This window comes from Rattus norvegicus, chromosome 14 (genome assembly GCF_021556685.1).
Source record: "Rattus norvegicus strain SHRSP/BbbUtx chromosome 14, alternate assembly SHRSP_T2T, whole genome shotgun sequence".
Classification (NCBI taxonomy): domain Eukaryota; kingdom Metazoa; phylum Chordata; class Mammalia; order Rodentia; family Muridae; genus Rattus; species Rattus norvegicus.
Genome location: NC_141547.1, coordinates 76,871,602 through 76,894,270, shown reverse-complemented (window position 1 = coordinate 76,894,270; position 22,669 = coordinate 76,871,602). Strand labels below are relative to the sequence as shown.

At 46.9% G+C, this 22,669-nt stretch overlaps 1 protein-coding gene across 8 annotated transcripts in view; it reads right to left on the bottom strand.

Annotated features, from left to right (window-relative positions):
• Window positions 1–22,669, bottom strand: part of Slc2a9 (solute carrier family 2 member 9) — a 133,756-nt gene that overhangs the window by 14,235 nt on the left and 96,852 nt on the right. For 5 of the 8 annotated variants that reach the window (XM_087584151.1, XM_087584153.1, XM_087584154.1 and 2 more), the window contains 2 exons: window positions 17,777–17,878; window positions 15,777–15,852 (listed from right to left, as the gene is read on the bottom strand). In XM_087584151.1, coding sequence (XP_087440277.1) covers window positions 15,777–15,852; window positions 17,777–17,878 — 178 coding nt within the window. The remainder of the gene's footprint in view (window positions 1–15,776; window positions 15,853–17,776; window positions 17,879–22,669) is intronic. The other 3 variants (XM_087584157.1, XM_087584158.1, XM_087584156.1) reach the window with 1 other exon arrangement.

Here is a 22,669-nt window from a genome sequence, read left to right as displayed (position 1 = left end):
TTCTAATCAGGCACTCATGGTTTGGCTATGAAGGGTCACCCAAAAGGCTCGCAGTTGATTTGTTCTCTAGTTGGTGGATATAATCTTGAGATGTGACTGGCTCATGGAGCCAACTTTTAATCAACAGATCAATCACTTGATGGTGTTAGTTAGAGGAAGGGAAGGCATGACCAGAAAGGCTGCTGCTGGCCACCTCTCCTCTGCTCTCCTCTCCTCTTCTCTCCTCTCTTCCTCCTCCTCCTCCTCCTCTTCCTCCTCCTCCTCCTCCTTCTTCCTCTCTCTCTCTCTCTCTCTCTCTCTCTCTCTCTCTCTCTCTCTCTCTCTCCTGTCTGTCACAGAGTGAATAGCTCTGTTCATCAGTCCTTTGTGGTACTGTATCTCACACCAGGTCCAGAAAACCTGCTGTGACCTATAGACACAAGCCCTCGGAGACTGTGAGCCAAAATGATCCTTTAAGTATACCCTTCCAGGTATTCGTCAGAATGATGGAAAATACTAACAAAGCCCATGACCCTTTGAGCAGGCTGCAGCGGGAGCTCACCTGTAGACTGGTGCAGCCAGTCAGGTAGCCTACACAAGCCCATCTTTAATGGCTATTGTATTGCAGGGTCAATTGGAGGGAGAGTAGGGAGTCAGATAGGGACGCCAGGGGGAAACAAGTAGTCAAGAACTCTAGTGTACGTGTGGGGTGGGGTGGGAACTATTGGCAAGTGCTTCCCAGCTCCCTGGGTCATCACAGAGGCAGAAGAATCCCAACTTGGATTCCCATAGATCAGTCATGCAGAGAAACAGCCGTCCCCTCCCGCTGCCAATTAGCATGTTTCATCCCCAGAGAGTACTCTGTTCACCACTCCAAAGCGATGCTCAGGCTGGAACAACGGCCTCCAGAACCTCCTGTCAGAGGCAGAAGCTGTTGAAGTCTCAAGAGAGATGGGCCACGGGAGTCCAAACTGGCCCCACTCATTCTAAGTAAAGATCTAGCACATTATAATGGCAAACTAAGAAACATGAAGTCTATCAGAACACGCCCAGTCATGGGTGGGGTGGAGTTCATCTTCCAGTAAACTTGGAAGACGCAGGTTCTCCTGAGGTACTCTACTTCTCAGGTGAGCACAAAAGAGAGGAAGTCTGGTATTGGAGTGGGGCGGGGTAGGGAACTCAACCTGGAATGAACTACAGTTAAATGACAGAGCTCCCACTAGAGATGTTTCTTGAGCTGGATGTCTCTGAAGGAGCAGCACCTTTGGCCCAGGAAGGTCCTGTTATCTGGTTTGAACCCAGGAGGCTAGAGCAGGTCTGGCATTACCTACATAGGTTAAACTTCCTACCATCTTGGGGTGTCTGTCCCACTTCTACTTGCCTGTGGCACCCTGGCAGAAGCCTTGGCTGGTTTTCCCAAGGCAGAGGGATAGAATATCTTGCCCCAGAAGAAGGTTGGCCTAAGTCCTTCCTGTGGGACGTGTTTTCCCTGTAGCTTCCCAGAACTCCTTGGTGGGACCATATTGTTCTTTGGGGTGCCTTCTATTCTGACCTGGTGCCTACTGCTGCTGTCTCCTGGAGTCTCCCAAGGAAACTTGTTTTGAGTTCTTTCTGAGGAAGCCCATCCTGGTTTTTTCCAGGTCCCGTTTTGCCCAAGACTGAAACCCACACAGACTTATCCTGTCCTGAGTTCCTGTTGACATGTGTTTCACCTGCTCTTGTAACACCCTGGGTGATCTACTGTCCCAGCTTTACAGCAAAGCATCAAAGACTCCTCAGAGTCAACCAAGAGGCCCAGATCACCCTGGTGAGATATCAGTTTAATCAGCTCTTAAATGGTTAGAGAGGAAAGCAATCCAGCTGTGACTAATCCCAAGATGCTAAATTAGTCTACTTAAGGGAAAACAGCAGACAGTGGGAGGAGGGTTGGACCAGGTGGACATTTCGTGAGGGGTTCATCAGGGACCTGGGTGAGGCAGAGGCTCAATAAGTTAGTGGAGCTGAGACTCAGCTGGCTGGAGAATGAATTTTCCTCATTCCATAGCATGCTGTCATTGCTCAAAGACTCTGGTGTCTGCATGACTGACTCATAGGATACAAACCTCTGCCTATCTTTGCTATAGGCAGAATAAGTATGAAGATTTCCAAAGGCTACCTGATGATAAGGGGACACACTTCTCTGTCCTCATCCAAGCCCTTGAGGGTGGCACTGTCTCGGTCATCTAATGGCAGAGACACCAAGTCATCTGTCTTCCACTCAGACATTTGAGAGTGCAAGAGGTTGGGTTAATTATGAACAACTGGGTTCAGAGGTAGGTGTGTTGGGAATCTGTCCCAGACAAGCCACTAACCAGGAGATAGAGACATCATCCTGGGTCCCACAGGTGGTCAGGCAGGGCATAGAGGGGGCTGGGACCCAAGTGCACTGGACTTTCCCTGCGTTCTTCTCCATCAAGGTGGACATCTTACCTAAATGATATCTACGATGTATTGACTGCTATAGCATGCTGCCAATGCAGTTATGGTGATTCATTTTCCTGTCCTTAAGACTCTTTTTAGGCAGGCTATATTATCTCAGTTTACAAGAGGCATTGAGGCCCAGAAGGGTGAGCCTCCAAAGGTGGTTCTAAGGAAGCCATGGCAGAGCCAGCATTGAAAACTGAGGCTGAGTGAGGGTGATCAGAAGGAAACCCATTGCTGGACAGAGGGGTGGGAGGCAGGGCAGATGGAGGAAAAAGCCTGTACAAGACAGCAGCAGTCTCTGTCTTTCTCTGCCGTCTCTGCTAACCTCTTCTATAGACAGCTTGTTTTCCCATTCCCCAGGCACTGCTCCCTCCCCCAAGCTTATGTAGCTTGCACTGTAGATGTCGGGCTGGGATAGGGTTAGCGAAGCCAGAGAGCTTGCTCCGCAGCTGGGCAGCACTGCCATCCTGGGTCAGCTGTGACGAGCATCTGCCCTTTACAAGGTCAACTTTCCAGACCTAGAGGCTGAGCCCTGTGGGTGGGAGGTTGAAAGCTTCCCCGGAGCTCCAAGCTGACAGCTGCTGGGCTGGACCTGTTCCAGGCCAGTCTGAGGAAGATGTTTTCCTTGCCTGTTTGTTTTTGCAGTGCTGAGGATAGGACCCAGGGACTTACTTGTGAGGGCCAGGCAAGCACATGACCTCTGAGCTACCTTTCCCCTCCAGCTCTCTTCCTGCTTTAGAAAGGCAATGCTAGACTCCTCAGGCAAAACCTCTCCAGTGTCACCTGCTCCCTCAAGCCTCTAGCTCTCTCTTTCTCAGGGATCCCTGTCCTCTTTTTCCTTCTCCCATTCCAGAAACCTGCAAAACAGCCTCCTACCTCCAACCTCTTTGTCCCTCGCTCCTTCCTGGCTCCGGGTTGGTGGGACCACCTTCTGTGCACTCATAGTACATTCTCTGTCCATCCTCTGACTCCACACATCTGGAAGGTTATCTCTGGGGCGCCCCTTGGCCTGGGAGCTTGCCCTTTAGGTATCTGCAGGGCTCAGTCCTAGGCTGTCTGCAGACTCTGCTCTGAACTCCACCTGCTTCTGAACAAGCTCGGCTGGGAAGTGCAGTAGCTTCCAGACGAGCTTAGTTAGGATGCTCATCCGGGCCCTTCCAGCTCACTCTGTCAGTCTTCATTCCATTATCTGGCGCTTTCATTCCCGATTTCTTAAAATTTAGTCTTATATTCATGCTACTTAGCTACTGTATAATTCTCCGCTTTGAAGGGGCAGACTCCATGGGGGCTTGTCCCGATGACTCGCCCTTATGTGAGGATGCTACAAATACAGATGCACATGAGAAAGGGAAAGCTCTCTAAGGAAGGGGACAGATGGCCTCATGGCTTCCCTAGCCTTTGTTCCCCTGACTAGAGCAGAGTCAATTTAAGAATTGAGAAGGGAGGACAAGGTAGTGACTTGGAGACCAGCAAACACGGTGCAGCCATGAATGTGGTCACACTGCAGACTGCCAGCACTTGCTCCAAGGCAGGCGCCCTGGAAAGGGTGACAGATAGGAGATGCAATGGCCTTCCTGAGCTGGTCTATGACACACATGCCCTCATTTCATATGTCTTTCTCACTTAGTCCTCACAGTTCCCACGACCCATTTCACTTCTGGGTAAACTGATGAAAGAGGGTAAGATCAGGTTGCAGCCACAGGAGACGTTGAAGAGGAGGGTAGGGTATGCATCGGGGTGGATGACTGAGAGTTCTAAGTTCTTTCACACTTCATGTGGCCTCTCTGGGAAAGTTGCCTTTTATCTTTAAGGATCAGGTATAGTAGTGAACACTTGTAATCTCAGAACACAGGAGGCAGAGGCAGGAGAGTCAAGAATCTAAGGTTATCCTTGGATGTCCTAATGAACTCAAGGCTAGACTGGGCTACATAAGACCTTGTCTCAAAGTGTGTGTGTGTGTGTGTGTGTGTGTGTGTGTGTGTGTGTGTGTGTGTAGAGGGTAATAAGTAAGTAAACAGTCTCCTAATTCTGTCCACTTTGCTCCCAGTGTGTGATGATAACTTCCCCCCTACATCTGAGAGACCTGAACCTAGCCTTCCCTCAGAGGAACAGAAAGGCAATGGTCAGAAATGAATGCAGTGGATTGCTTTGCCTTTTTTTTTTTAGAAGCTGATTTTTGACACATTAGAGAAATGAATCATTATCCTGTAATTGCTTCTCAGTTGGAAAGGTGCAAATTAAAACAAGGCCAATGTTGATGCCTCGGGCCTACAAGAGTCTGCTCGTTAGAGCTGTGAAAGAAGCTGTGGCATGGAGGGGAGGCTTTCTCATGACCTGTTTCTACCACCTACTCAGCTTGTGGAGTTCTAATGGAAGCTGAGGCACATGCACAAAGGGCAATGCCTCACTTCCTGTCTTGACTAACTCTTGAGTTTCTTGGGAATGGAGCTAGATAGCACCAGTAAAGAACACAAAGCCATAACAGAATGTAATAGCTGCTCAATAAAGGTGCTGCTACTGTTGCTAATGATGGGGGTGCTGGTGGAAAGTGTTGATGGTGGCAGCAGTAGTGGAAATGGTAACACTGATGTAGTGGTGATGTTAAGGACTGGGTTACCGTGAGGACGCCAAAGAAGACAAGTGGTGATGGTGCTGTTGCTGCCTAGCCTACCACAGCAATCAGGATAATAGTGATTGTGGTGATGGTGGTGGTGATGGTAGTGACAATAATGGTGATGATGATGGAGATGACAGTGGTTGTTATAGCGATCATGTTGATGGTGGTAGTGATGATGGTGGCTATTGTGATGGTGGTGATAGAGGTGGTGATAATGGTGGCTATAGTGATGGTGGAGATGATGGCAGTTGCTATAGTGATCATGGTGATGGTGGTAGTGATGGTGGTGACTATAGTGATGCGATGATGGTGGTAGTTATAGTGATCATGGTGATGGTGGTAGTGATGGTGGTGACTATAGTGATGCGATGATGGTGGTAGTTATAGTGATGATGATGATGGTGGTGGTGATAGTGATGGCGGTGGTGATGATGGTGGTTATGGTGAAGGTGGTGATGGTGTTTGCTAATGATCATTTCCACTATTATGACACTGGTGGAAATACGTTGAAGTTGGTGACCATGGTGACCGCTCTGGTAGTGATTATGGTAATGGTGGCGATCATGGTGATCTAGATCATGGTCTAGCTTTAGTGCTCCTCTGAGATATTAGTTTTCCCACCGAGCATTGAGGACAGTGTTTTGCAGTCACATCAAAACTAGACATTGATATACCCAGAATTACTCAGAATGACTATTTAGAATCTGTTGGGCTTCCCTGTGAATTGTTGGGTTGTTCTGAATTTAGGGGAACAATTCCAGTAGAATTTTAATGAGGACTGCAGTGAATCTGTAGATTGGCCTTCAAGAAATGACCTTTCGAACAATATCAGTTCTGCTGATGTGTGGGTGTCTCTCCACCGTCCAGTACCTCCTTCAGTTTCTCACAGCACAGCTCATCGTTTTAGTTATGAAGATCCTCCAAGTCTTTAGCCAGATGTAGGCCTTACTGCTAATAAGATCGTGTCCCTGATTCTTTTCACTGCATGTTCATAATTGGTATATAGGAAAGGCGCTGAGTTTTGTATTGGCTTCATCTTCTGTTCCTTTTTGAAAATGTGCTCATCAGAATCAAGAGTGTTCTGGGAGAGCATTTTTACTCAAAATACCATTTCCCATCCTTTCACTTTGCATGTGTCTGTGTTCTTGCCAATGACGTTTCTTGCAGATAGAAATTAGTTGAAACTTGTTTTTTAACCCATCCATCCAGTCTATGCCTTTTAACTGGGGACTTACACCCTTACATTTAAAATTATTATTGGAAAACACAGGCTAATTCCTCCCTTACTCATCTTAGAAATGTTCTAATTTACTGAGTCAGTAAGCTTTAGTCGTTTTCTATTTCTTGTTTGTTTACTCATTCCTCCAGTGAAATTTGTTCTTCCTGAGCCCTTATAATTGTGTATCACATTTTTCCTCTTCTGTGTATAGTATGGTTTTGGGTATCTACTGGAGTGCTGGCCTGGTAGTCATAAATTACTTAAGTGTATGCATATTAAGGAAGGTCTTTATTTGTCCCTTGCATTTAAAGGTTAATTTTGCTGGGTATAATAATGTTGATTGGTAGCATATGTCTCCTGACTTGAGACATAACTGTCTGTATTCTCTTGGTCAATTCAGTCTGTGCTCACAGCCTGCTCTCATCCTAACATGTCTGTCTTTGTACGTAACTCACCACTTCTCTCTGGCAGTTCCTTATATTCTTTGTTCTGTACTCTTGAATTTTAGCTTTCATGTGACAGCTAAAAGTTCTTTTCTGGTAATGTTTCTTTGGGGTTCTAAATGCCTCCTGTACCTGTATATCAATTCTTTCCTTGAGTTTGGGAAATGTCCTGCTATAAAGTCTTGGAATTCATTATATCTTTCATATATATTTTGGTTGCTTCTCCTACATGGCATATTCACAGGTTTGATGTCTTAAATGGGTCCCGAAGTTCCTTAGTGTCATAGTTGTCATCGTTATTGCTATCTCAGTGTAACAATTCTTCACCTTTTCTTCAGTCCCTCAACCTTTCCCTCTGCCCCCCTCCTGCGGGTATTTCCCACTTTGTCTGTGATTTGCTGAGAGTTTCATTTCCAATATATCTTCTTTGTTGTTAGAATGGACCAGGAGTCTTTATGCAAGGAACTTATTTTGGTTATCTATCTAAGTGGATAGGCAGAAGGGTATTTGGGGCACAGAGAAGATGGCCATGAGAGGACGGAGGCAGAGACAATAGAGATGAAAGAGACACAGAGACAATAGAGAGAAAGGAGAGGAAGAAGGGAAGGAAAAGAGGGCAGAGAGAGAGAGAGAGAGAGTGGCAAGGGGGAGAGAGAAGAGGGAAATAGAGAGGAGAGAGTTGAGAGAAAGAGAGAAGAGATGGAAAGAGAGGGAGAACGAGCGGGAGAGGAGAGGGAGAGGCAGAGGCAGAGACAGAGACAGAGGCAGAGGCAGAGGTAGAGACAGAGACAGAGACAGAGACAACTCTTCTCTGTCCTCTAGAGGAGAGTAGCCCTGCTCAACCTTGACCTTGGGCCTCTGACTTCCAAAAGTGGGGAATGCATTTGTTATTTGAATCCACCAGTCTGTACTAGTTTGCTACAGCAGCCACAGTAAATGGATGCAGTCTGACAGTTAGTCACATGTCAGTGGAGGTAGGAATAACAGACAAGTTCCTGTGCTGGATTTTGAGGAATAGCCCAAACCACAGCTTAGAGGAAGACAGCTGAGATGGGAACTATGCAAAGTCTGGAAGCTGAGAGTTGTCATTGTCTCTGCAGAGTAAGAACCAGTTCTGGGACTTTCTAAATGTCTGTTAAACCTCAAGGATTGGCAGATCCTTGAAGAAAAGAAAGAAAAAGAAAAAAGAAAAGAAAAAGCAATCAATCAGTCAATCATTCAAACCTATCAATCTTCTAGGCTTAGCCACTGGGACTTAGCATTGTTATAAAGAGCGATCACTTGTGATTTCTTCTGAAGACAAACCTTTCTGAAGGGAGCTTGGCAGAAAATCTTAAAGCACACAGTCATGTGTTCCTACTCAAGTTGCAGGCGGCAAGCTCACTAATTAACTCTACCCAAGGCTGTGGGGAAAGATAAGAAGGAAAACTGAGCATCAAGAGACTCAAGGGAGAATGGGGTAGGTTGGGGAGGAGGAGTTCAGGCTCAGAGTCGGCCAAATTCTGGTTGTGCCCCATCTACACTGCATGTAGGGCAGACTAAGCAAGGCTCCCTGGAGTCTGGAGAAAAGGAGAGAGGAATGGGGAGGAAAAGGAGCACACACTTCACTTGTCCAGGAAGACCAGGGAGCTTTCAAAGTCCTTATTAGCTTCCTGCAGTTGAGCACCTTCTCCACAAAGAACACTGCCATGTGCATCCTGAGAACCACAGCAGCTCTGCAAAGGAGACTTTGTTTGCTTGGTTTTCTGTTGTTGCTGCTGTTTGTTTGTTTGCCCTTTTTTTCCTTTTTTTGAGACAGGGTTTCTCAGCATAGTCTTGCGCTGTCCTGGAATTCATGATATAGACCAAGCTAGCCTCAAACTCCCAGATATCCACCTGCTTCTGCTGCCCTCCTGAGTGGTGGGATTAAAGGTGTGTGCTGTACCCCCACTGAACAGCTCATCCACATGCCCCTGTCACAATGGATGGTTCAAGTCTTTCATTTCCAAGGCCCACCTGCCCTGTGCCTCCAGATACCTGGGGTGACAAAGTGCTTTCCTGTCATCACAGTGGCCAGATTAGTTTCCTATGCCTGCTGTAACAAATGAAGACAAATGTGGTCACTCAAAACCACAAAAAAGGATTTGTCATCTCAGACCTGGATGCTGGAGGCTTGAGATTGGACAGTGCTCTGTTCCTTTCAAAAGCTCTGGGTAGCATCTGCTCTGTGCTTCTTGGAACGTTCCTTCCTGGTGACTCCTGGTCTTCCTTTGTACCTCAGATCATGCTGATCACACCCGAAGAGCCTTAACTAACTGTTCACTAATGATTTATTTCCAGGCAAGGTTGCATTTCAAGGATCCAAGCAAATATGAAACTTGGTGGATGTCATTCAATCCACCACGAGAGAGGAACACATTGTGATTTAAATCTGGGACATTTCCTATAAAACTCATGTGTTGAATATTTGGTCCCTAAATATTTGGTCCCCAAATATTCATATTCTCTCTCTCTCTCTCTCTCTCTCTCTCTCTCTCTCTCTCTCTCTCTCTCTCTCTCTCTCTCTGTAAACTTTAGGAGGTAGGGCTCACTGCAGGATTTACCAGATATATTACACTGTGAGTGCGCCTTGAAGGTTACATACAGTCTCAGCCTGTCCCACTTCACTTTCCATTTGCCCTGAGATGAGCAGTCTTTTTCTGCTCGGTCTTTACTACTGTGACCTTCTGGCACATAATGGGCCTGGCATCCCAGAGCTCAGGACTGTGACTGAAAACTCTGAATCGAACTAAATCTTTCCCCCATCAATGTTGCTCAAGTTGCGTATTTGGTCAGAGTAACTTAACATCCTATTAAATAAACATGAACCTGGGACTGCGCTGACTTGAGGAACAAGCTTTGGGCATCCTTTGTGGGGATTATAGCCCCTGAGGGCTCCAGACTAATGGAAAAGGAGAAACCATGCCTTTAAGTTGTCTGAGAGAGGGGAGGAGGGAATTTTAACAGAGTGGCTAAAGCTGGCAGATCTGGTGATGCTGTCCGGAGACTTCCAGAATCAGGAAAGCAGCTGTGGCTGGGCTGGTTGCCTAGTGACTTCCAGAAGTGTGGAGGTGCCATTCTCAGGCTACAGGGGCCTGAGGGTGGTGGTAGATCTCTCAAGTACCTCCCCAGTGCCATGTCTGCCTGTGCTGCTACACTTCCTGCCATGAAGGAAGCTCCAATGTTGTTCTTTATGAGTTGCTTTGGTCATGGTGTCTCCTCACAGTAATAAAACCCCAAGACAGACCAGAATCGCCCAAACATGAGCCCAAACAACCCCTTTCTGATTCTAAGTTGGTTGTCTCAAGTAATTTTTGAATAATGGGAAGGTGACTAACATGGATGCTAAGTTATTGTGCTGGTCAGTTTGTCAACTTGACCAATCTAGAACCATCTAGGAAGAGACTCAACAAGGGATTTCCTAGGCCATGTTGGCTGTGTGCTTGTCTTTGGGGGATTCTCTTGAGTGTATTAATTCATGTGGGAAGACTGCCCATGGTGGGACAGTGCCACCTCCTAGACAAAGCACTGTATCCTTCATATGTGTAGAGAGGCACTGAGCACTGAAAAGCATGAATGCACTCATTTCTCTCTGCTCTTGAGTGTAGATGTAACTACCTGCTTCAAGGTCCTGCCTTAACTCCCCTGCAATGATGGAATGTCATCTGAAATTGTAAACTAGATAAACCATTCTTATTCAAAGTCACTATTGCCAGGGTATTTTATCACAGCAATGGAAACAAGACTAGAACAATGGTTTCACCTTGAGCTAGTTTCCTTTTCTCACCCATCTGCTCCCAAGTCGCTCTGCTGTCCTATCATTCCCTGGTCCTGGTCCCTATGCTCTGAGAATATGGCTCCTGTCTTCCAGTTGGTCACTGAGGTAGCCCATATTGGAGAAGCTCATTGACAGGTCTCTGGCAGCCCACTCTGCATCACTACACAGTCTCGCTCCAGGCTAAGGTATTACCACGTGCTTTCCTACATGTCTGGGTGGTCTTGGGAATGGGATTTCTTCCCATTGTGGCTGGTTCTGGGTCTTCTGTTTCTCACTGAGTCCTCTAGCTTCACCAGTTAGAGAGGAGATCATTCACAAAACAGCCTTTTAAGTCCATTCGACTGCCATGCCTGGGGTCAGGGGTAGGGTTGGGGGCCATCTCCTGCCAGGCCCAGGAGCAGCTACAACTTTACATTGTATCTTAGTGTTTACAGCAGGATTCAGAAGCGTCATGTCACAGGGACCTTCCCACAAGCCCCTGTGTGGTCATGGGCATGAGGCTGGATTTCCACTTCTAGAAGAGGGCTACTATTAATAATACATGCTAATGAATCCAAAGGTAAGCTTTGCCTTCCTATAAATTCACTGATATGTCCTTGGCAATGACAGCTAATTTTGTATTATGTGGGTTTGTCGTTCAAGAATCATGACCACATACTGGTTTGGTGTCAGGATGGGTCTCATTTTATAGCTCTAGTTGTATGAGTATAATGGTACCTATTTTTCTACCCAATAATTTCTGCTTAGTCATGAAGACTAGAAATTAATTTTCTTGTCACTCTGCATTCGACATAATTTTCTAGCTCCTCAGGGGACTTGAGTCTCATCTAAGCTGGGTAGTTCAGCTGGGAGAAGGCCAAAGGCATGCATAGAACGAACACTCTCTCTCTCTCTCTCTCTCTCTCTCTCTCTCTCTCTCTCTCTCTCTCTCTCTCTCTCTTATTTGTTCCTATACTTATTCATTTTCAACAAGTAGGAATATCTGGGGCTGTGTGCACAGTACATCTGGGGCTCCATTGTACATTGTACAAGGAGACTTACAGCTGTTGGTTTTTGACTTAGAGGCAGTGGGATTTACTAGCAGGGCACAGGCTCTTGTTCTGTTCTATAACCCCAAACAAGGTGCTTGAGATCCAATCGCTGCTGCTTGAATTTTGTTCCAGGATGATTCATGTTATAAACACAGCCTCCCGTCCACCTCTGTATACTACCTATATCATGGGCAGGGTTCAGAGCCCAGACCTGACCAACTGCAAGATCAAAGACACACAGAACAAGAACAAGAATGTTCAGATAAGTCTAGAATGCTAACTATGAGCACCCATTAGTCCTGTTCCCTTCCTGTTCTGGAAACCCCTTGAAAAATGGTTGCTGCGAAGTCTGACTCCCCAAGGTCTTCCCCAGGTGAGGAATAGCACCTCTGTAGATGGGATGAGGGCATGGCTGGCCCTCTGTTTTAACTGTTTCATTTGCCTCCATTCCCATCACCTTACTCAGATTCTCCTCTGGGGTCTGCAAGAGCTTAGTTGGGATGCTAGGTCCTCTGCGGAACTCTAGCTTTCATAGATGGAGGGTTCCTGTATATCCTTCACCCAGCCCTCTGGTAACTTTTACCTGAAGGGAAAGGCTCTACAGGGCCAGGGCATTATGACAAGCAGGGGGACCCCTTTTCATATCAGATTTATGCTAAGCAGGTACCTGGTACATCCTATTGGGCCAGCACCTACCTCCCACTGCTTGCCTCCATTCTAATTCCCAACTTAAAATGCTCTCCTCATTTTGGGTATCTCTGTCCTTCCCACTAAGGCCCCCTGCTTTCCACATGTTAGACCCTCATGTCAGCCTTCATACTGGAAATGAAATGTAGAGAGATTTTCCATTCTTCAAAGTGAGGCTTTCAGCTGCCTTGTTTATGAGATTCTCTGAGCCACCTTGAGGCTGTGCACGCACATAAAATATGTAGTAGGAAACTGCTGCTTTGTTTTCTCTTTCCCTCTGTCTAATTTCAACTCCCTGTCAGGTCTCCTTAAATTGATTGCTCAGGAGAGAGGCTGTCGGGAACTAACTGCTGGGTTCTCCTGGGAGGATTATTTCTGAGGGTCCCTGTGTTCTTGGCATTTCCTTAATGACTGTTGGTGGGGGGTATCTCAACCATTTGTCTCTCAGCACCCTCATTCCTTATTTTCCTAGAGAGCTCCTCCTGGGATGGGCTCTGCCCTAAGGACTTAGGTAGATGCCAATGCTCTCACAGTTCTAATTTCCCTGGGGCCCCGGGTTTGGCACTGTCAATGTGAGTTTATTGTGGTCTTAGGACCATTCCACCTTGTGGCTGAGATCACTGCTTTCTAGGAAGACATGGTTGCTGAGAGAACAAGTATCAGGACTAAAAGCTAATCTGTGCTTGTAGGGTGCAGGTGACTTCTCTGGAGGAGCCCCCTAGACCCCAGTGTGGAGCAGAGCACTTCACACCCTGAGACAAAAGCTTTGTCATCAACACCGAGTGCTTTGACTTAGGTGACTGAATTTAAGAACTGAAACCCAAGGCCAGTTTCTGACTTCTGAGTAGGGACAATGTTTGAAGCAGGAACTGATGGAAACTATGAAAATCAGCAAGTTTCGGGGTCATCTTCATCTGAGAAGATCTCTCAGAAATGACAAAAATCTGTGTAGATGCATGCAGGGTGGATTGGGGAAGATTGTGGTGAACCTCATTCTGAGAAGAAACACGTGAACTTTCCTCCTCAGATCCAGAAATCTCTGTGCAGGCCCTTTTTCCTCTGAGTCATTTTTATAAAAATTACACTTGTTTATGTAAATGTGGGACATCCGTGGAGGTCAGAGGACTACCTGTGTGTGTGTATGGGATGGGGTGGGGGAGGATTCTCTCCTTCCACCATGTGTGTCCTGGGATCCAAAGCTTATCTTTAGGCTTTTGTGGCAAGTGCCTTTAGCCACCGAGCAATCTTAGTAATTTTTAACTTTGTAGGTCAGTCTCAAAATGTACCTAATTCCCCTCAAGTTTTAGCAAGCATTTACTGCACACCAGCCAGGTATAGATGAAGGCATTAAGATCTTGGGTCTTAGGGCAAGATTGTGAAAGTCCCTGTTATTTCTCAGCTCTGTGACTCAGGAGATTAACCCATCTGAACTGCTTTTCTCTTAGTTTATAAATTGAGAATAAGGCTCGTTTGGAAAGAATTTGGAGGGTCACCTGTAACCCATTTTCTATCCCTAGCACAGGGAGGGCAGATCAAAAGGGGAAAAGGACCTGGCCATTTCTCTATTCAACATGCCAACTGTATCTCAGGATTGAACTGGTGAACAGGAGGGTAAGAGAGCACCCTACATGTTCAAAGCTGCTGGTGGGGGGGCACCTGGTCTAATATCGGCAGATAGCTGGGGAAAGATCACAGGAGTGGTGAGGAGCAGTTGGTGGTCATCAATATGAGGAAACAAGATTAGGTCCCCTGATCTGTAGGTTGCAGTATGCGGTATGTATCTTCCTGCTAGTTCACTGCCCTGCCTGATAGGTACCTGTCGTAGCTAAGTCTTAGATGCAATAAAACACTATGACTGAAGGCATTTTGGAGAGGGAAGGGCTTTTATTTTAGCTTACAGATCCATCACTCAGAGAAGTCAGGGAAGGAACCTGGAGGCAGGAACTCATTCAGAGGCTGTGAAGGAGTGCTGTTTTCTGGCTTGTTAACTCATGTCTTGCTCAGCCTACATTCTTATAGCACCCAGGACCAGCAGCCCATGGGAGGCATTGCCCACAGTAAGCTATGCCCTCCCATATCCATCACCAATCAAGAAAATATACCACAAGCTTGTCCACAGGTCAATGCGGTGAGGGGCATTTTCTTTTCTTTTCTTTTCTTTCTTTCTTTCTTTCTTTCTTTTTTTTTTTTTGGTTCTTTTTTTCGGAGCTGGGGACCGAACCCAGGGCCTTGCGCTTCCTAGGCAAGCGCTCTACCACTGAGCTAAATCCCCAACCCCGAGGGGCATTTTCTTAATTGAGATCCCCTTTTCCAAAATATCTCTAGGTTGTGTCAGGTTGACATGAATCTAGTGTAGCCAGCACAGTGTCCTTTGTCCTCAGCTATTCAGAATACTCTGCCTTCATAGTGTGTGTGTGTGTGTGTGTGTGTGTGTGTGTGTGTGTGTGTGTGTGTGTGCTGGTGCTTCCTTGATCATTACAAGGTCTCCTCTGTATCTCCTCTTATCATAGTTCCCTAAAACTTTGAATGAGAACAAATGCTTTCCATCCACCAATCACAAATGGGAACCAACAACATGACAGCCATTTAAAATCACAACAACAGATAAAACAGGTTTAATTCCATTTGTTTTGCTAGAAATCAAATAAGCAAATGGCACCACGACTGATTTAGGAGATACTGGGGTCGTCTTGCACACCAGGCAATACATGACTAACTGAACCCCAGCTCCACAATTCAATCTTTTCATCAACATAAAGGAAAGAAAAGGTTATGAAGCCCTGTCAGGGAGAGCGTGCAGCCATGTTGGATGCTGCCCTAATCCTCCCTCTCAGCACCAGTCTGTGGACGCTCTAGATTGACACAGACGTGAAACCAGAAGATGGCAAGACCATGAAGAAAACTCCATCCAACAGTTAGGGGGAACTAAAGTACAACAAGACCTTCCCAGTGGACTCGTGACTAGGAAACAGTGGAACTGGATTAAGTGAAGTTCCGCCAATCGTGGCTCCACAGTTAGCTGGTACCATGCAAGGCGGTGGATAGGGGCCAGGTCTACAGCAAGAACTCTGCCCAGCTACTTGTTGGCAGTGGCCTTCCCTAGAGCTGCCAGGAACCCTGAGGGAGTTTGTACTCTCAGGTTCATAGAGTGCTGTCTATGAACCTGTCTCATAGATCCCTGCCACCGCCATCAGTGACCTTCCCATGCCACATGTGCTTTCTCCAGGGCATGGATGTAGCTTGATTATCTTTGGTTCCTCACCAGCCGTTCCTGAGCCTGGCATATGGTACCCCAGGTTCATCATTACTGGGCTTTTAGAAATTACCATCAGCAGGGCTGTGGGTTAGCCTATACCTGACTTCTGTGAACAGAATAAAGATAGCTCACTGCACCTAGGTAAGGCCCATGGGCAAGCAGGGGCACACCCTTCCTCCCATTAGGCTTTGCTTCTCCCTTAGGCCTAAGTTTCCCACCGGACAAGGAGATAGCTGCCCCTTCTCCCCATTCCCAGGCCAGGCACCATTCAAGAGAGTGTCCTACCTGGACCGCTGCAGAACGAGGCAATGATGGCCAAGATGCACACAATGCTTAGGTAAGGGATCCAGGGAGCTTGGTCCTGCAGAAAGACAACATGAACAGGTGAGGGGCTGTGAACCGACCAGGGAACCTGAGTTTTCTAATTTTCCTGACTCCATTTGTGTGACAGGCCATTTCATATCCCTGAGCCCCAGTTGCTGCAAATGGTGACCACTCGGCTATTCTGTTCTCTGATGTGGGTTGCAAGGAAATGATGCCAGCACAATTCCACAGTTGCCAGCAATCAGGAAGTATAAATGAGTGCACAATTCCCAGCAAACCGAATGCTCGAAAGCAGTGATTCTCAATTCCTAATGCTGCAACCCTTTATTACAATTCCTCATGTTGTGGTGATGGCCCAGCCATAACATTATTTCATTGCTACTTCATAACTACGGTTAAGAATCATAATGTAAATGTCTGCATTTTCTGATGGTCTTTGGTGAGCTCTGTGAAGGGTCATTCAACCCTCCAAGGGATCGTGACCCACAGGTTGAGAACCTCTGCTCTAAAGCAAGGCATCTGAGTCAATGTTGAGTTAACTATTGTCACACTTGACTAATTATCACTCTTCCTGTGGAAAGCACCATGTTCACACTCCTGCCATCCCATGGAATGTGTCCAGGGAGCCTGTCACTCATCTATAGGCAGAGCTCTGGGGTCCTCTTGGGTGAGACTTAGATTAGGGGGGGATGCTTGAGGCAGAAGAAAGACAGGATCCCAGAGCAGCTTCTGCTTTTTCTCACAAAACCTCAGATGTCCAAGGACACTGCAAAGCCACCCAGCTCGGGACAACTATATACCTGGATATGGGAAAATACCAACTCAAGCAACACATTGCCTCCCAAGCTGGAACCAGTTCAGCACTGCCTCTGAAGAACTATCTTTGCCACTTTCTAGAACTCTGAAATGTTAGGATATCTGACTACCCAGACTTACCAGTATCCTTGGCTTGAAACACCCAGTAGGTGCTCCAGGAATGCAGGTTGCTCTGAGACACCCAGTAGGTGCTCAATAAATGCAGGTTGCTCTGAGAAGGGTAGGGATTGAAGGGAAGCTGTGGGTCGGTAATAAAGACCCCGGGATCCAATCCACCTCACCTTCATCCAGTGTGAAACCTGATCACTTGTATTGATGATTCGGACTTTACCTCCATAAAAGGAGGTAACCTGGGGCTGGAGACATGGCTCAGGGTTTAGGAGCACTTGCTGCTCTTGCAGACGACCCAGGTTCAGTTCCCAGCACCCACGTGGTGGCTCACCACTATCTGTAACTCCAGTTCTAGGGGGTCTGTCCTTTCTGCACACCAGCCACACAAGTGATGTGCAGACATACATGCAGGGAAAACACCCATATGCATAAAATAAAATATTAAGTTTGTCAAAGGAGACAATCTGAGTTTTGTAAGGAGAGTGGGTATAACTGCTCCTCTGTGTAAATATGGGCACCTAGAGGTGTAAACACACAGTCCTGCATCACCCCTTCCACATGCTGTGACTCCTCCCAACATCCCAGGTACAGGGATGGCCTTCCCTTGTAGAGCTAGAGCCCAAGAGGAGCCAGAAGCACAGTAAATGGAAAAGCTGGGATTCCAGCACAAGGACAGCCAGGTGACAGGGGAGTTACTGAGAAGCCACCTCAGAGACAGTACTCCCTTTGCAAGGAGGCCGTAACTAGAGGGGTATCTTAGAGGCATTTAACATAACCCACCACTCCAAAGATAGGTAAATTGAGGCACAGGGAAGGGAGGACTCCTGCTCACCACAACACAGCTCATCTGTAGCAGTGGCAGGCCCTTTCTTGTCTCCAAGTTACGGGGCTCTGGAGGTGAGTCTCCACGGGAGAGATGCTTCACAGGAAGGGGTCTATTGAAAGGATGAACCCACAAGGCTCCAAAGTGATGACAGCAGAGCCAGTTACCTGTTGATCCCCTTAAAACGAATGTGACAGGCACAATATCTCACCTGCAGGGTCAGTGTCACGGTGAGCATCCCAAAGAAGAGGGCCATCAGCCCAAAGCCACCAATGAGGAGAGGTCTCCTTCCTAAGCGCTCAATGACTAAGCCCTACTCAGAGAGAGAGGGGGGGGGGGAGAGAGAGAGAGAGAGAGAGAGAGAGAGAGAGAGAGAGAGAGAGAGAGAATGTTATTTCACTTCGAGCCCATACATGAGGGACTGCAGTCCTGGGAAGATGGTGGAGAGCTGTGGGAGGCTATGGAGGGCTGGTTTTATACTCTGGTATGATCTAGGAAGACGACCATATGCAGCCCCCAGCAGCCCTGTCCTCCCACCCAGCTCCCCACAGCTGCAGTTTTGGGACTGTTTCTGGTCTCCTCCCACTGACTCTTCGGTCTGCCACCAAGGTGGCTAAGGGCAGTGACCACAAAATACAGTGATAATGATGGAAGGCAAGTGCCTGAGTGAGGCAGGCCCAGACAGACAGACACCCAGGCTCTACCACTTTGCAGCTGTCTGGACTTCAACTTAAGACTGCAGATCCCAAAGTCTCTGTGGCAGGAACAGGAACACTGTCACCTGCCCCTGCCCCACCTCCAGGCATCAAGAGGATGCAGGGATTAAATAAGGGGATTGCTTGATGTTTCTATTAGGTTCATGCCCTCCCATCCCCAATGCTTCACAAAGAAAGAATATCAAGGATCAGAGAGGTAGGTTAACCTAGAAGAGGTCACACAGCAGAAAATGAAGAGGCCAGGAACTGAACCCAAGGTATTGTCAAGATTCATGATTGATCTCAACTGAGCAGTTAGGAGGGGCTTCCTGGAGGAGGCAGAGCTTGTCAGGGAGAGGCTTGGAGGTGGGAAGATTCCCCTGTCACAGTCTTCTTCCTAATACCCTTCCCCCAAACACGCATGATCTTCATGTCAGAAAAACCTGTAATACTTGCTTTCTGAATCTGACTTATTTTAACATAAATATCTACAGCTCCATCGTTTTCCTGCACATGTCAGGATCTCAGTTTTCTTTAACAGACAGCTCTTCCCTCATGCAGACGTACCACATCATACTTATCCATGATCTAAGGAATGTTCCACTTCCTGGCTACTTCCGGGAATAAAGCAGAAAGGAACATGGATGAGCAGGTGTCTATGGTTGGCTGACTTAGAGTCTTTTGAGGGGAAGCAATCTTAAGTGGGAGGGAGAGAGAAAGGAGGAATAACAGAATTCCTGTGACAAGAAAGCAGGGGCCATTCTGAGGACTGGGGAGAATCAACAAGAACAAATGATGTGTAAAAATGTCAGAATAAAACCCACACTAAGTTAAAACTCAAAATCCACCCATCCATCTACAATCCATCCACCATGTATCCATCCACCCACCCACCCATTGATCTACCATTCATCTTCCATCTACCCATTAATCCATCATCCATCCATCCATCCATCCATCCAAGCCATCTGCTTTGGCTGAGCAGAAGTAGTGACACTGCTGAGGGCCGTGAGGTCTGAGTATGTGACCTCTTGCCTGGCAGCTCCAGGTGATAAGAAGAAGGACAAGGTCCAGAAGCCTTGGGATCTCTGCCTTGGAGTTTCAATGCAGGGAGTCAGTGACCCCCTGCTCACCAGAAGCCAGGTGACCAGAAGCTGCCTGGGGTGGACCTTCTTCTCAGATAAATGAGAGCTGCAATCTAGGCAGAGCAGGAACTGGGGTATGAACAGCATTTGCTATCTGGAGACTACAGTTCTGCTGGCCAGGTGAAAGCTCAGACCATTTGGCTATGGGGAGCAATCTGGGACCAGGTCACCCAGGAGTGAGTTTGCTGGGACAGGAGGGGCCTTTGTGAATAGTCAGGGACTGGCAGCAGGTGGAGATACCCTGACTGGTTGCAAGGGCCTTTTCCTGCAAGCCCAGGCCTTCCACACTTCATCTCTTGGGAACCTGACCCAAGAGAACAGAGCCAAGATATCCAGAGGGACTTGGGCTAGAAGATAGGCTGACCTGGGCTCAAGTCTTGGCTCTGCCTCTCAGATTTCCTTGTATGTAGAATGGATGACTGACTGACTGACTGACTGACTGACTGACTGACTGACTGAACTTCTTTGAGCCTGAGTCTCCCCACCTGGGAGGTGTGGGTAGTAGCATCTCTGCAGGGTAGCTGTGAGATAAGAGGAAAAGCATGCTGAGCCTACACTTAATTCAGGAGCAACTGGGCCTGCGCATCAAAGCAGAAACTGTCAGTCAAAGAACGGCTTGGCTGGCTGCTCTCGCTCCTGCCTTTAATTAGTCCCATGGCCTTGAACAGGAAGGCCAGCCCTTTCGTGAATCAACTTCTTTCTGTGTGGCCACAGGATTAGTCTAGGTGACAGGAGAGCAGTCATTTCTGAGCATCCACTCTGTTGGAGGCAGTGCACTGAACACATCCCAAATAGGAATCACTTAATCCCCACAAATACCTCCATGAAATAGGCTTTCTTTGTCTCCATTATACAAGTGAAACAAACAAACAAACAAACAAACAAACAAACAAAACAAAACCAAGAGACTTTGGGAAGTTGTCCAGGCACATGGCTGATAAGGGGTGAAGCAGGGATTCCTGAAGAATCTTTTCTAGTTCCAAAGATATTAAGTTTCCCGAAGTAGAAACAGACAAAGCCCCCAGTCTGTAGCATCCCAGTGTCCCATCTTCATGTCCAATTGTTGAATACATAGAGCACCGAGTCATTGGCTGACCCTCTTTTCTCCCCACCCTCCCTGGAAGCTCTCACATCACTGTTTCCCCAGAATCCAGGAGCACACTTGGCTGCCATGGGTTCTTTGCTGATGGAGTGAGCAAGGTAGATATGCAGTGTGCATGGGAGGGCAGTGAAAACAGAGGGGAGAGGGGCAATGGGCTCACTCTATGGGGAGTGTGGAGGGTTATTCGGGCCAGGGAGGGTCGCAAAAGAAGCAAAGAGCAGAACTTTGTGGGGAAAGAGGGTGGGGAGGCAATAAGAAAAGAAGTAGAGGGAGAAGCAGAGGGAGGGAGAGGCAAAGGGAGGGAGAAGCAGATAGAAGGAGAGATGAGGGAGGAGGGAGGAGCTGGAGAATGGAGGGCTTTGTCTCCTCAGTATCTCAGAGGAGCTAAGCTAGACTCCCTGATGGACAAGGTGCTGAAGTCAGCAGAGGCTTCCAGGGACAAGCTTCCATATGGCATAGGGGATCAGGTCACAGTGAGATTAGCATGTTACATTGATATTCTGTTTCTGACACATGTAACAGCTGTGCCGAGGTTAGCATGTCACAATTAAAGATTAATGTATCAGGTTGTTACACAGGGAGTCTCTGTGGTTCCAGTGGGCTGAACCTGCCTTGTGTTATGAATCCAAGATTCTGGTGTGTTACACTCAGGTGGGACAGTGTGTCACATTCCACAGAGATAGACACAATGTCAACATTTGGAAATGTCCCCCAAATACAGGCTAGCTAAGAACCAATATTTTACACTATGATCTCAATATTCAGGGGCTTTGTGGGGGAGGAGCCGTGGTTTCTTTCAGGTCACTGAGGAAGCAGGAATCTGAGTCAGTCTGGAGCTAGCACATGTTCCTTTCATAAGAAATGATAGAGCTCAGAAGTCCCGGTCCTGTGGGGGTCATGACACCCCCCCAACACACACAGGGGCTGCATATTAGATATTTACATTATGACTCCTAACAGTAGCAAGATTACAGTTATGAAGTAGTAACAGAATAATTTTATGGTTGGGGTCACCACAACCTGAGGAACTATATTAAAGGGCTGCAGCAGCAGGAAGGTTGGTCTAAGAAGCATATTGAGGATATAGCTTTCACAAAGAAGGGAATGAAGAAAGGGCCCTGTTGGTCCTACTGGGTCAGGGCATCAATGCGCTCCCTCCTCCAGGCCTTACTGAAGTGCAACCTGTCTGAAGGAATTAATGTGACTGGATACTCCTACCCTGCACTAAAGCTGTCAGGGAAGACACTAACTCAAGATGAGCAGCTGCTCTTGAAGGTTACTTGTGTCAACTGGGAACCAGCTGTCAGGCTTCTGGTGCTTTAAGAAGCCCTCTGGGGACTCTGTGCTGTAAGGTCCCCTTGAAGCCCCCCTCCTTCTCAGTGTTCTGGGACCTTTGGGCAGATAGCAGTGGCAAAATATTTCTGGTTAGAATTGTAAAAGTTAACTTTATTGAGTTATTTTGCTCTTTATTACTATAACTGCAATTGAGATATAGAAAATCCATCAAAAGACTCCCTATGTCCCTTCCCTCAGCTCCAGGCAGCCCCTGATTTACTTAGAAGCACTGGGTTTAGAGTGAACAGTTTTAGAATTTCACAGTCTTATAACGTTTTTGAGACCTATTTTGTTTGTGATACACATGATTAGTTCTTTTTCATGGTTGAGCAATATTCCACTGAGTGGATATACCACAGCTGGTTTCTCAATACACCTGTTGATGGATATTAGGTTGCTTCCAAGTTTGGTCTCTGGTACATCATCATATGGGTATCTATGTAGACATGGGTTTTGTTTCTCTTGGGTAAATATATATGCATGGGATGGTAAGTGCATAGGTAACTATCAAAAATGTTCTCTAAATGAGTAATATGACTTTAACCTTGACTAGTAGTGTGAGAGTTTCTGTTGCTCTATTTCCTTGGCAACATTTGGAATATCAGGAATTAAATTTTGTCTGTCCTGTGAATGACAGGATCTTGTGCATTTTAACTTCTCTAATGGCCAATGGCACTGAAACTTTTTTCCTGTGCCTTTTGACCTTTGAGAATCTCCTTTGGTAAAGATCTATTTGAATACTTTCAGAGAACAGTTGGTCTTGTTGATTTCTCAAGATTCTTTACATATGCAGGACACAAGCTCCCTGTCAGATGTTTATACAGTCT